Source organism: Neovison vison, chromosome 13 (genome assembly GCF_020171115.1).
Source record: "Neovison vison isolate M4711 chromosome 13, ASM_NN_V1, whole genome shotgun sequence".
In the NCBI taxonomy this organism is placed as follows: Eukaryota; Metazoa; Chordata; class Mammalia; order Carnivora; family Mustelidae; genus Neogale; species Neogale vison.
In genome coordinates, this window is record NC_058103.1 from 96,603,290 (window position 1) to 96,617,138 (window position 13,849).

The 13,849-nt window shown below is 41.1% G+C and overlaps 1 protein-coding gene across 1 annotated transcript; it reads left to right on the forward strand.

Annotated features, from left to right (window-relative positions):
* Window positions 1-11,075: 11,075 nt before the first annotated feature.
* Window positions 11,076-11,573, forward strand: LOC122893135 (epididymal secretory protein E3-beta-like). The gene has a single exon (XM_044229974.1). It carries the CDS (start codon window positions 11,076-11,078, stop codon window positions 11,511-11,513), a length of 438 nt encoding a protein of 145 aa, XP_044085909.1. The 3' UTR covers window positions 11,514-11,573.
* Window positions 11,574-13,849: the final 2,276 nt, after the last annotated feature.

The following is a 13,849-nucleotide window of genomic DNA, read 5'->3' on the forward strand; positions in this document are numbered from 1 at the left end:
TTGCCCCTTCACAGGTCAGTCCTCCTAGCTTCTCCCTGCTGCCTCTCTCTGCACTCACTGAGTCACTGCCTGATTTAGGTGTTCAGTGGATCACATGAACTTGTTAGGAAGGGCTGTGGATGTAGGGCCACATGATGTCCACCTTAACTTCTCTCAAAGTCATCTTCCTTTTTTGCTTTTAAGATTTTATTTATTTGTTAGAGAGAGAGAAAGAGAGCACATGCAGGGGGAGCAGCAGACAGAGGGAAAAACAGGCACTGAGCTGTGCAAAGAATCCAGTGTGGTACTGGATCCCAGGACCTAGGGATCATGACTTTAAGCAGACACATAACTGACTGAGCCATCCAGGCATCCCTCAGAGACATCTTTCAAGTCCTCCAAACCCCGGTGCCCAGTACACCTGTCCTTATACTCTCTTTTTTCAGCCCCAAATACCAGAGGGCAGTTCTATTTCTGGAGTGTGATCTGAAACAACCTGTAGAGAGCAAGATGGAGTCTCTCATGTCAAAAGGGGGACCCTGTGTCAAAGAGGGGCCCGTTGATATCCAGGATCTATAAAGAACTTCTCAAACTCAACACACACAAAACAGATAATCATATCAAAAAATGGGCAGATGATATGAACAGACACTTCTCCAATGCAGACATACAAATGGCTATCAGACACATGAAAAAATGTTCACCATCACTAGCCATCAGGGAGATTCAAATTAAAACCACATTGAGATACCACCTTACACCACTTAGAATGGCCAAAATTAGCAAGAGAGGGAACAACGTGTGTTGGACAGGATGTGGAGAAAGGGGAACCCTCTTACACTGTTGGTGGGAATGCAAGTTGGTGCAGCCTCTTTGGAGAACAGTGTGGAGATTCCTCAAGAAATTAAAAATAGAGCTTCCCTATGACCCTGCAATTGCACTACTGGGTATTTACCCCAAAGATACAGATGTAGTGAAAAGAAGGGCCATCTGTACCCCAATGTTTATAGCAGCAATGGCCACGGTCGCCAAACTATGGAAAGAACCAAGATGCCCTTCAACGGACAAATGGATAAGGAAGATGGGGTCCATATACACTATGGAGTATTATGCCTCCATCAGAAAGGATGAATACCCAACTTTTGTAGCAACATTGATGGGACTGGAAGAGATTATGCTAAGTGAAATAAGTCAAGCAGAGACAGTCAGTCATCATATGGTTTCACTTATTTGTGGAGCATAACAAATAGCATGGAGGACAAGGGGAGATGGAGAGGAGAAGGGAGTTGGGGGAAATTGGAAGGGGAGGTGAACCATGAGAGACTATGGACTCTGAAAAACAATCTGAGGGTTTTGAAGGGGTGGGGGGGCGGGAGGTTGGGGGAACCAGGTGGTGGGTATTATAGAGGGCATAGATTGCATGGAGCACTGGGTGTGGTGCAAAAACAATGAATACTGTTATGCTGAAAATAAATTTAAAAAAAAAGTAAAAAAAAAAAAAAAACAACCAAAGAGGGGCCCATGTCACATCACAACACAGTAGTTAAAGTACTGCAGCTAGGAGATATTCCCTGGATCCAGTGTCGCTGACATCCTAGAACTAATAAGAAACAGAACCAGAGGAGGTGTGCAGGGGCCTGAGACTGATTCAATCCATTTAGAAAGGGAGGATTTGGCAGCACAATGTCAGACGCTGCAGACCTGAGCCCTCCATGTCGGACCACTTGAAAAGGCAACTGCCTCTGAGGGTTCTGCCCATTGATCTTCAAACAGGACTGAGATCTTTCCCTGCTGGATCATAGGAAGCAGTGAGTGCCCACAGCTGATCAGGAAATGACCGAGGCCTTATCTCAACTGTGCACCCACAAACTGACTTTGAGTTTGGTTCGTTAACTTACTACATCCTTCTGTTATCTGTTTTGTACTATGGTTTGTCTTATGTCCTGCTCTGTGTGCTGGGTAAGAAGCCAAGGTAAATCACATGGTGAAATGTCATTGAGTTTGGAATCCTGAGCCTGGTTTCTAATTCTGATTTAACTTTGCTTTATGATTGACTAAAGCTTTCATTGTGGAAAGACACAGCTCATGTGTGGGTCTTCAGAGTGTGTTCATGAGGTTGGCATAGTCATCAGGATTCCATGCCTTTGACTTAGTAGAATCATAAAGTCTTCTAAAGTCTTGAATGGAGTATAGCAGACCTAAAAAGAAAAATAAACTGTGGAATAATTTGTGTGAACTTACACTTTCCAAGCATCTCCCTTAGGGTGAAATCCTAAGGTACGGGCAGTGCCAGGTGAAACAGAGACAAGCTCTATGCAAGAAGCAGTTGGCAGCAGAATCTGGTCTGGGACTTACCTCTCTGCATGTGGGCAATTGGTGAAACTGGCCAAAGCTGAGACCAAGGGGGATTGCCTCAGAAAGGCTCTTGGAAGGCTAGAAAACTTAAAGCATTGGGGACATTGCAATGATACAGGTCACTACTGACCAAATTAATCTACAACTTGGAAGAAAGATGTGAACAAAAGTTGTGGAAAAATCTGTACAAATATCCCAGGGATAAGTGGGAAATAGAGTTGTACATAGTTAAGAAATTGTATATAGCAGCTGCTAGGTTACAAAAAAGGAAAAGATGTGGGCCCTAGGTAAATGCCTAAAAAGTTTGGTGTAAAAGGCCAACAAACCTGAAGCTGTACTTTGTATGGAAGACCTATGGTACCCCCATGGAGTTAGAAGTTAGGAAAAAACTCACAATCAGGACCCTGGGAAATGTAATCATGGATCTGAAGGATCCTAGAAATGTAAATCCCTTAGTGTCCTGAGGGACCATCGCAGAGGTTCTCATCTTACTGATGAATCCATTTCACATCTAGACCAGGACAGGCAAAGAGGCAAAGTAGTGAAGTTAATAAAGCTTCGTTTAGCTTATGAAGTAATGAGTAAGGCCAAATCAATGAATCATTTAAGTTTAAAAGATGATGCTAATCTCTTAAGACCCTGGGATTGCCATCCTAAGGATCCAGGAGACTATGAAACCATGGGTGGGGGGGTATTATCACAGCAAACCTATAATTTCAAGGAAAAAAAACACTAGATTATAGTAATGGACAAGGAAAACCTGTGGAAGTAACAGCAGGTAGAGAATACACTCAAGCTGAGCTTCTGATAATTAGAACACATCTTTGTCAAAAACATATACCTGATGTAGACTGGTGACTCCTCATATGGAGCTCAATCATTATAGAAATCTCTAGTAATATCCTATACTGATGGCCTAATAATGACTAATAATGATAAGGAGTGATTTAGATAAGAAAAGGAAAAGTCAATACAGCATATAAGGGAACAGGGGTCGGCTATTAATGATGAAAAAAACATAAGACCCAGACACTCATTGCAATTTTCTAGGAATTCAATGGTCTTCTCAAGGGAGGAATTTAGCAGCAAAGGAATAGGTAAAATACAAGCAATGGGATCACCTAAAGATAAAACAGAGGCCAAGAGACTTATAGACCTTTTTGGAACTTAGAGATACCCATAGCATGCATCAGTGTAATTTTAAATCCCATACGCAAAACAACTAGAAAAACACAGATTTTGAATGCACAGAACAACAAGTTTTAAATACATTATAAGGTTTCATTAAGACATTTCAAAAAATACACACTCCAGCACTGGGAAAACCATTATAAACAGAATTATCAATGAGTACAGAATATGGTACATGGTCTCAGGAACAAAGAAAGAACATAAGCCTAATTTTCTACTCACAGAATTTTGGACTACAGAGTTCCCATAGTCAGAACATAAATATTCAAAATTTAAAAATATATATAATGACTCTACAAAGGTTAAGTACAGAGCCCCTAAACAAGATATGATAGTGCACTAATTGCCACTGCACCATTGGATGAAACTGAGCCTGGAAGAACCAACAGGTATCCAAATTGATTTGAAATTGCTAACTTGGAAATGGTATATCCCAGGAAGGGACACCTCTTTCCAGGGACAACAAGAACTCTTCACGGAGGAGATACATAAGACTGAAGCAGACCTATGGGAATTCATTCTGAGGGAAGGGCAAATCCATACTCAAAACCTAGGGAAATGGGGCCCATCCTGATCTAAAGGTCTACCAAAATCCTGGTTTAGAGACAGACAGACACCACAATCTCTGGAGAAACAGAATGGACAGCTGCAGCACTGAGACCTCAGGACGAGCTGCTCCTCAGCAAAGAAGGCAAGACTCAATGGGTACGACTTGTATTTATAGCAAGAATTAATAGCAGTACTATTGGCTGTAAGAAAAGCAATAGAGGAGAATCAAGCACCATATATATTTTTACTGACTCATGGGCAGTAGCAAACGAAATAGCCCTATGGTCAGGAAAATGGAAAAGAAAAGATTTTAGGGGCACCTAGGTGGATTGGTTGGTGAAGCTTCGGACTCTTGTTATGGCTCAGGCCATGGTATCAGGGTTGTGGAATTGAGCTCTCAGTGGGGTACTTTTCTTAGCCAGGAGTCTGCTTGAGATTCTTTCCCTCTCCATCTCCAATCCCATCAAATATAAGTAAATTTTCTTTTCCTTAGGAAAAAAATTTTTCTGCCATTTTTTAATAAATGGCAAAGACTATGGTCAAGAGAATAACGGGAAGAGTTAGATATAACCTCAGAAAGAATTAAACATATGTTACATACATGTTAGCACGTAAAAGACAAAACAGATGTCTCAAAATATAATAATGAGGTTGATGCATTGACAAGAAACATTAAGACAATAGAAACAAAGGGAAGATTGAAATCAAAATTAAAGATGGATAAGAAGGATGGAGGCACACTTTGCCACTGATAATATTAAACAGAGAGGGATGGAAAAATGGAGGGACTTCAAGTGACACCATTGACATTAGAAAGGCAGGGAAACCAATAACACAGAAATAAGGAAACAACAGAAAGAAAAATAACATCACATACAATTGTGGAAATACATAAAAAGGACATACAGGAGCACATGCCTTAGATAAATGGTACCCTGAAGGAAAGCTTAAGGTCAGCTGGCAGGAAATTAAAAAAAGTCTTCCAAGGATGCCTCCCATGTAAACAGATGATTGATAAATGCAGGTACACTGCACCAACAGACGCATACAAGCCCACCACATCTAATTTCACTATACAAATAGACTTTTGTAGACCACTAAATCACAGCTATCAACAGAAATATGCCACTAACATGATAGACATGTACACAGGATTAGGGATAGCTATGGCTGCCTCTAGCCCTTCAGCTCATGCAACAACAGGAGCTCAGAGTCGTGGGCCTCTCACTTTGGAGCACCAGAAATAGTAGAAAGTGATCATTTTACACCCACCTTGGTTAAAAAGTTCTGTGATCTATGGTACTTACAATGGATTTACCATCTAGTTTACAACCCTACGGCCACTACATATATAGAGGGATTTAATAGATCCTTAGAAGGAGAATTAGGATTGATAGAAAATCAAGGAAGTTTTCAACAGGCCCTGGATATAGCTTACATTTTGCTAAGTCAAAGAGACAGTTTAAAAAAAGGTAGTCCTCATATGACGTTAGGCAGTCAGACAAACTACTGATGGCTTTATTGTCTTTCAGCTTTCACAGAGGGTAGAGGGCAATTGTTCTTTTCTGTTTTTTGTCTTTTCTTTTTGACTTAATTTACTTCATATTAGATGTGACTTTGAGTTGGAGTCCTTTGACTTATATCCTCATTGTTTGCTTGATTCAGTTTAATGTACCCCTCTTGTTTGATGTGATATGATTTTTATCTGATAAGGTTTGAATTTTATTGATTGTGTTTGATTTCTATTGAAAACTTGATTGAATTACCTAAATATGTTTTTTGCTATGTTACCAAACTAGAACTGCTATGTGCTTTAAGATATATTTGATTCGTGCATGGCTCTTACAGAATTTCCCATGAAGAATCACTGGCTGACATGTACAGAGCAAAATGGAGTCTTTCATGTCAAGCGAGACCCTGTGTCAAGAGGCACCCTGGATCAAGCTATGACAAGAAGTTAAAGGTACTGCAGCTAGGAGATATTCCCTGGATTCAGTGTTGCTGACATCCTAGAACTAATGCAAGCAGAACCAGAAGAGGTCTTCAGGGGCCTGAGACAGATTCAATCCTTTCAGAAAGGGGAGGATTTGGCAGCACAACATCAGACTCTTCGGACCTGAGCCCTCCATGTCTGACCACTTAAAAAAGCAACTGCCCCCGAAGATTCTGCCCATTGATTTCCAAACTGAACCTAGATCCTTCCCTGATGGATCATAGGAAGCAGTGACCACAGAGCTGACCCAGAACTGACCAAGGCCTTATCTCAACTCTACACCCACAAACTGACTTTGAGTTTGGTTTGTTAACTTACTACATCCTTCTGTTAACTGCTTTGTGCTGTGGTTTGTCTTGTGTCCTGCTCTGTGTGCTGTGTAGGAAGCCAGTGTGAATCACATGGTGAAATGTCATTGAGTTTGGAATCCTGAGCCTGGTTTCTAATTCTGATTTAACTTTGCTTTATGATTGACTAAAGCTGACGTTATGGAATGACACAATTGGGAGTGCCTTCATGGCATGCTTATGAAACAATCCCCATTCAGTATATTAGCACAGAAGTCCCTGTTATTCAAGGAATGCTTGACTTGAGCTGGGTTTTGAGGTGCACCAGAGATTCTATATAGAAACAACAATGGGTTTCTATAAATACCAGTATTTCTCTTTCTAATCCTGCTGACATATTTCCCATTCAAAGAGAGAATCGGGAAACTATACTCCAGAATGGCATTGTTACTAATATGCTTTGAAGAGAATTCCTGGGTATAAACTGAACATTCTGACTAAAAAACAGAAAAGAACAATTGCCCTCTACCCTCTGTGAAAGCTGAAAGACAATAAAGTCATCAATAGTTTGTCTGACTGCCTCAGTAGGTAGAGCATACAACTCATGATCTTTGGTCATGAGTTGAACCCTAGGATGTGGGTAGAGTTTACAACAAAACAAAAAATAAATTAAGTTACTTATGTCAAGGGGCTTTAAATGGAGCAGAGAGGTCATTAAGGAGGTGGCTCTTACGCACACCATCACTGGGTGGCCTCATGAAGTTTGAACTGGGCCAAACCTTAAACACTCTAAGACTATAGAACACCTGCATCTTGCTACAGTATCTATTGGACTTTGCACTGTGATCACCTAAGCAACCAATTATGTTTATTCAAGATTAGTTTTCAGGCACCAACACCCATAAAAAATTCTTTGTAAATAATGTACAAAGGCATTCTCCTTAGGGTGCCTGGGTGGTTTTTCAATGTACATGTCTGCCTTTGGGTCCTGGGATGGAGCCCTAAGTATGGCTCCCTGCTCAATGGTTTGTCTGCTTCTCCCTTTCCCCTTCTCCCCATTCATAGGGGCTCCTTCTCTCTCTCTCTCTCTCTCCCAAGTAACTAAATAAAATCTTAAAGAAAAAAAAAAAAGCATTCCTCTTGCCTGTCCACAAACCCCTGTTTTTTGCTCTCTAGTTGGACAGTTTTTTGGGTTGTATAATCAGTATACACCAAATTATAATTCTTTTTTTTAAAGATTTTTTATTTTTATTTATTTGACAGACAGAGATCACAAGTAGGCAGAGAGGCAGAGGGAGGCAGGGGAGGCAGGGGGAAGCAGGCTCCCTGCTGAGCAGAGAGCCGGATGTGGGGCTCGATCCCAGGACCCTGGGATCATGACCTGAGCTGAAGGCAGAGGCTTAACCCACTGAGCCACCCAAGCCCCCCAAATTATAATTCTTGATCTCAAATAAACACTTTTGCTTAAGTATGCCTCCTTACAATTATTGGTGGACACCTTCCAGGTTCTTTTATTACCACTGTAATAAAAAGAGATTAGGAAAAGAAAAACAAAGAGCATACATCTCCTGTATGTATATATGTTGGAGATATCCAGAAAAACTGAGTAAAATGTTCCCAAATGACTCAAGGCACCACCTTGAATGCCATCTTCAGCTAAGGACAAAAGGAAGATGTTCGAATGTGGGTGGGGTGGACAATTATGGAGGTTACCAGGAAAAACCCAGCCCACAATGGTAATACTTGTTAGGTATATTTAATTCCATGGCTCTCCATTGATAAGAGGTTTTTTCCCTTTCTTTCTTTATCCTCTCTTCCTTCCTTCCTTTAGTTTTTTCCTCTTTCTTTCGTTCTTTCTTTCTTTTCCTTATTCTGTTTTTTTTCTTTTCATTGGTAAGAGTTTCTTGTGATTTGTAGAGTCATGCTCCTCTTTCTGGTACTAAGTGTGAGATAAACATACAAACGGAAATTTCCTTTATTAATGTAAATATTCCTTTAAAAAGGCTTACTTCCACTCTGGTTTCAGAGCTTCTCCTGTATTGTTTTTTCTTAAAAATCAGCAGCTCAAAATCATCCTTATGCCCAAGAGATAATATTTGGAGTAGCAAACTCTGCTACCCTTCATGACTACAAGAAACTAAGGTGGCCCTGTGAGAAACTCAACCAAGGTGCCTTAGGTGCACTCATAGGAAACACACTCAAGGATCCCACTTCATCCACAAATTATGTCTTTGACTACATACTGTTCCCCTTCAGTGAAGATTCCACAGTTCACAACACCAGAAGTGTTTTTTTGTTTTTGTTGTTTGCTGTTTTTTTGTTTGTTTTCCACTGAAGTTCTCATTGACACAAACCCCTAGGCATCTGGAGACTTTTCCCCAGAAGATTATAGGGAAGTGACTTTAGGAGATCTAGATCTCTGATTATTTCCTGATAAGTTCAGATTACCCTTCCCCAGTGTTACCCCTCCCCAGAGCCTTGTCACTCCTCTGTACCCAGAAGGGAGGCTTTGATATTGGACACCATTGCTCCAGGCTATTCTCAGAGGGAACTTAAGTGTTCTAGATGAGAAGACACAGAACAGGTTCACCTAGGAAGGCTGTCGCCCACCCATGGCAGGCTACTAATCAGTTGGAGTGCTGCACCTTTCACTACTATTCCTTTCTTCACAACTGCAGACTTCCTGGCTCTCTGCTCTTCAGAACCACATATTGATTTCCTCACCACTGACACCTGAGTGTTGGATCTGAACAGGGTGAGTAGAGTTAGGGCTGATGCTAAGGATGCTTGAGAGAAAAGACCCAGAAACACTGCAAAGTGTCTCAGTGAACTTCTAGATGATAGATTTAAGGTTGGAAAGTGATCCAATTTTATAAGAAGCAAAGACCTGAATTCAACTTGTGATTAATCTCAGTGAAGCAGTGTCTCCCTTCAACCCATCTACCCCTATTCCCACTTCCTCCCCAGTCTTCCCAAGCAGAATAGATTGAAGCAGCTGGACTCCTGGTCTTCTAACCTGGGTAGGAACTTTGGGTCAGGTACAGGGTGGCCCAGATGTGAATGTGCCTACTCTGTCTTCTGTACCTGATACAGTACTTCACACGATAGAGGACGAAAAAAATTTCCTTGTATCATTCAAGATTCTTCCACCCAGTTTTAAGATTAAGTTGACACCAGACAGATTTAATCGAAGGGGGAAAAAAAACCAAACTTTTCATAATGTGCACATAGAGGCCCAATAATGAAATCGAGTCCCAAAGAAATGATGAAGGCAGGCTGTTTTTAGACATTTTAAACAATGAGACAATAGATTTGTGAGGAATTGACAGGACAGACAAAACAAATGTTGGGGAGTGCTAATTAGTAAGGAATTCCAAGCACATTCTGGGCTGAGGTAGTAGATTAGTAAAAAGCAAGGAAGTTTGTTTTTATAGCTTTCTTGGCTTTAAAATCTCTATCACTGGTAGGGTGCCTGGCTGCCTCACTCAATCGAACATGTGACTCTTGATCTCAGGGTTGTGAGTTGAAGCCCCACATTGGGCCTAGAGCTTATGTAAAAAAGTAAAAATAAAAAGTAAAATCCCTATCTCTGGTGATAAGAATGTCTTTTTATTTCTTAGTACAGGGAAAGTACCATTCACAGGAGAGATTCAATTTTTGCTTTGGGGGGACTGAAGAGGGTCTGAGTATCCTTGCCCTGTCTGTTTTCCAAATAGATTCAATTCAAAATGATGAATATGCCATTGGGACACCTTTTGGGATGGGCTGTCCCTACACCATGCTCAGAAGTGCTCTCACTGACATATCTCATTAGATGCTCACAGGTCTTTGAAGCAGCTGTTCTTAACCCCATTTGTGGCCATAGGGCTTGACAACCAGGTCAGAGATTCCACATCTCTCAGCTGCATGCCTCATCATAAACAACCTATTGTTTACAAACAACACGGTATCTTCATTTTGACCTGAGTAGCTCTTGTGAGGGCAGTCCCAAACTTGGAACTTGATTGAACAGAAAGTTATTTCAAAACTCGAGTTCCTATATGATTGCATTCTGAAACCAAATCAAGAAGATTTATAATTATGATAATGTGATAAATGCCACTGAGTAGTACGTGGGTAGTCAGAAGTGATAAGAGATTTCACCCAGGCTTTGGGGGAAGTACTCTAAGGAAATCAGGATCAGATAAACACCGTTTTGCAGAATCAATGTAACTGTAGCCTGGGGTTTGAGGGAACCGGAGCCTTGTTGCTTGGAAAATCACCCAAGTCTTCACCTAACTTCTTCATTTGCTTAAGTGGTGACAACACTTTCCACTTCACAGCCACAAAGTTTAAAATAACATTTTCTTTTAAAGCCACGCTCTTCAGAGAATTTATCTGGACTGTTAAATAGAGATAGCTAGAGGGTGATGGGTTCCACCGTTTGGGTAGAAGATAGGCCAGACAGCAGGTGTTTGAAATTCTCAAAATAAACTTTGTCTATTTTTGACCATTTTTGTGTTTGTCTCAGTCAGGTTCTAGCATATTTTTAGTTCTCATAAATTTAACTACCTAACGAGATTTAACCTCTTCAAGCCTGGGAACAAAATGGTAAAGCTGGGTGCCAGTGTCTACACTGCCAATAAAGGAATTTTAAGGTGCAGGTCAACTCTTACAGCAGTGTTGAGATAATGCTTTCCTCTTTCTTCCCTGCAGACCCACAGGTGGCTCTGGTGACTGAGATGGCATCCTTTCTAAAGGCCGTAGGTCCTCTCTTGACCCTGCTGTTTCCCCTAGGTGGGCTGCTTGTAGACAGCCAGAACCTTTCCTGGAAGGAATTCATGAAACAGCACTACCTGAGCATGAGCTGGAAATTCAGCGACTACAAATGCAATGATCTCATGAAGGAAAGAGAAGCCCCACAAGACAGGAACTATCACATCTTCATCTATACCTTTTGGCACAAAATTGAGCATATTTGCCTCAGGAAGTGGAGAGACCGTTACAGAAATGTATACATATGGGCCCAGCATCCCTTCAAAATACTCCAGTGCTACCAGGAGGGCAACCAAAAGAGCTATAGAGAGCACGGCGGCTACAGCTACATTGAATTCCACTGTGGCATGAATGGGTATGTGGATGGCATAGAGGACATCCAGTTGTTAGACATCAAAAAATAGAAAGTCTACCCATACCCGGAGGTTTGAGTAGAGTATCCAATACTTCCCAAGAGGGAGCCCATGCCTCCGTCAACAGCCCTTGCTACGCCATCCTTCGCATTTATGTGCCAACGTTTTCCAACTACTTAGAGTTATGCATCATCACATGCTTGTTTCCTATCAAAACCACTCACAGTTTCTCTGTCTGGAATATTCCTGTGCCCTCATGTATCTGATTTGCTCCTATAATTTTTTAAGATTAGGCTCTATATGGCTTTTCTGTTTTGCTGAACCAGACATGTTCCTGAAAGTGACTCTTATTACACTGACCAAACCTGAATGGTCTTCCTTCCCTAAATAAATTATGTCACTCCAATGTGTGTGACATTCACATATGTTATATGGTTGTGTGATTGGTGGAGGTGTCCCAGGGTGTTTGAAACACATTGTGCTTGGATGTGATGGGCGCACGTGTAGGCTGAAGATGTGTGTCATTGGACTCATTCCTTAAACATGTCTCTAAGGAAACGCATGCATTTTAGATAGGTTAAGGCATTATGCTTCCTGAGGCATAATATATTAAGTAGAAGATAATCGCAGAACTAATACATTTTATGATAATTAAAAAAAAGAAACAGAAAAGAAAGAAGTTAATGGCAGAAACGGGGTTTCTGATAATAATCATTTTCACTAGGCAGAGGTATAGAGTGGATACGGGATGTAAAAAGGTAACCTTCAAGAATGGGTCTTAAGATTAAATTTGTTGGAGGAAAGGGGAAGTTCATTGCAGAAGGGAATGTTGAGGAAACAAGAAAGTAACGTCCATAAGAAGTCTGTTTGCTAAATGGGGAAGAGTGATACAGAGAAAAATAATCCTTCACTTCATATAATTTTGCCTCGAGCAGGTATGGGGAGGAGAAATGTGGAACACTAAAGTACCTTGTGTTCTTTAGCCTCCTGCATTGTTGAAGGACTCCAGTCTTGAAACACTTGGAGAAAAGGCCAAGATCATAACATTTTCAGTTAGGTGAATGCATTCCTAGTCCTAGACACCTAGCCCCCATGAGTAGCCAAGGAATCTAGGTTGGTCATCGTTTTTCAAGAACAGCTCCTGAGCTTTGCAATTTTCAGTGCACCCGGGGATGGGCAGATACTGGGGAGATGATGACTTATAGTAACCAAATTCACAAGAGATCAGTGTTGAACCAGGAGTTCTGTATCACTAATCAATATAAAGATGAGGAATATTGATTGTTTTTCTCAGTTTATAAAAGCTGCCTCAAAATGTCCGGTGTGGGACACCTGGATGGCTCAGCCTGTTAAGTGTTGGCTCTGAGTTTTGGCTCAGATCATGATCTCAGGGTCATGAGATTGAGCCTCACATCCAGCTCTGTCATGAGTGTGGAGTTTGCTTGGGATTGTCTCTCCCTCTCCCTCTTTCACATGCACGATACTCTCAGACACTATCTCTCTCTAAAAAAAATGGAAATAAAAAACCCAGAAAAACGAATGAAACAAAAACAAAATGTAGTGGCATTGTTTGTGTTACTGTATTCTGGTTGCCTATACTTATATTCCAGAGTCACCTGTTCTGGTCTCCCACAGTAAGTTCTCACAATACATTTTAGAAGCTCTAGAAAATTCCTTTTATTAATGGATTAGAAGATGGTAGTGAATACCATAAGGTAGGAAAATGGATTTAAAAACAATTAATATAACAGCTTTGTGCTGTTGCTTTGGTTTTCCCACATCCCCTCCTCCCACCCCATTTGGATAGCTGCATATTCATTTCCTTTTGGGAGCTATTCCTCCCCTGCTTATGTGCAGTATTGGTGGGGTCATCCCAAGGTTTCAAATTTCCTTCTTATGAGTCAAGTGTTGGTCAGGAGATTCAAGTTACGCCAACCAGACTCTTTCCTATAGGAGACCAGAATGTAACACCTAAAAAGATGGTTCGTTGGCACACAGATGATTTTGAGCTGATTATATTGAGAAACAGAAGACAAGGTGAATTTCTGAAAGTAGCCTATAAATCACCCACTTACAAATAAGAGACATTTATCATCATAGAGAAAATATCTATTCCCTAAAGGTGTTTCCCTGTGCCTAGTAACAAGATAAACATGCCTCTAAGTCACAAGAAATTCTTACCAATCAAGAAGGCACAGACTTGGGGTGCCTGGGTGGCTCAGTGGGTTAAAGCCCCTGCCTTCGGCTCAGGTCATGATCCCAGGGTCCTGGGAACGAGCCTGGCATCAGGCTCTCTGCTCAGCAGGGAGCCTGTTTCCCTCTCTCTCTGCCTGCTTCTCTGCCTACGTGTGATCTCTATCTGTCAAATAAATAAATAAAATCTTAAA

Bases quoted from the DNA above. Each gene is read 5' to 3' on its own strand.
- LOC122893135 (XM_044229974.1), top strand. From the start codon at position 11,076: ATGGCATCCTTTCTAAAGGCCGTAGGTCCTCTCTTGACCCTGCTGTTT.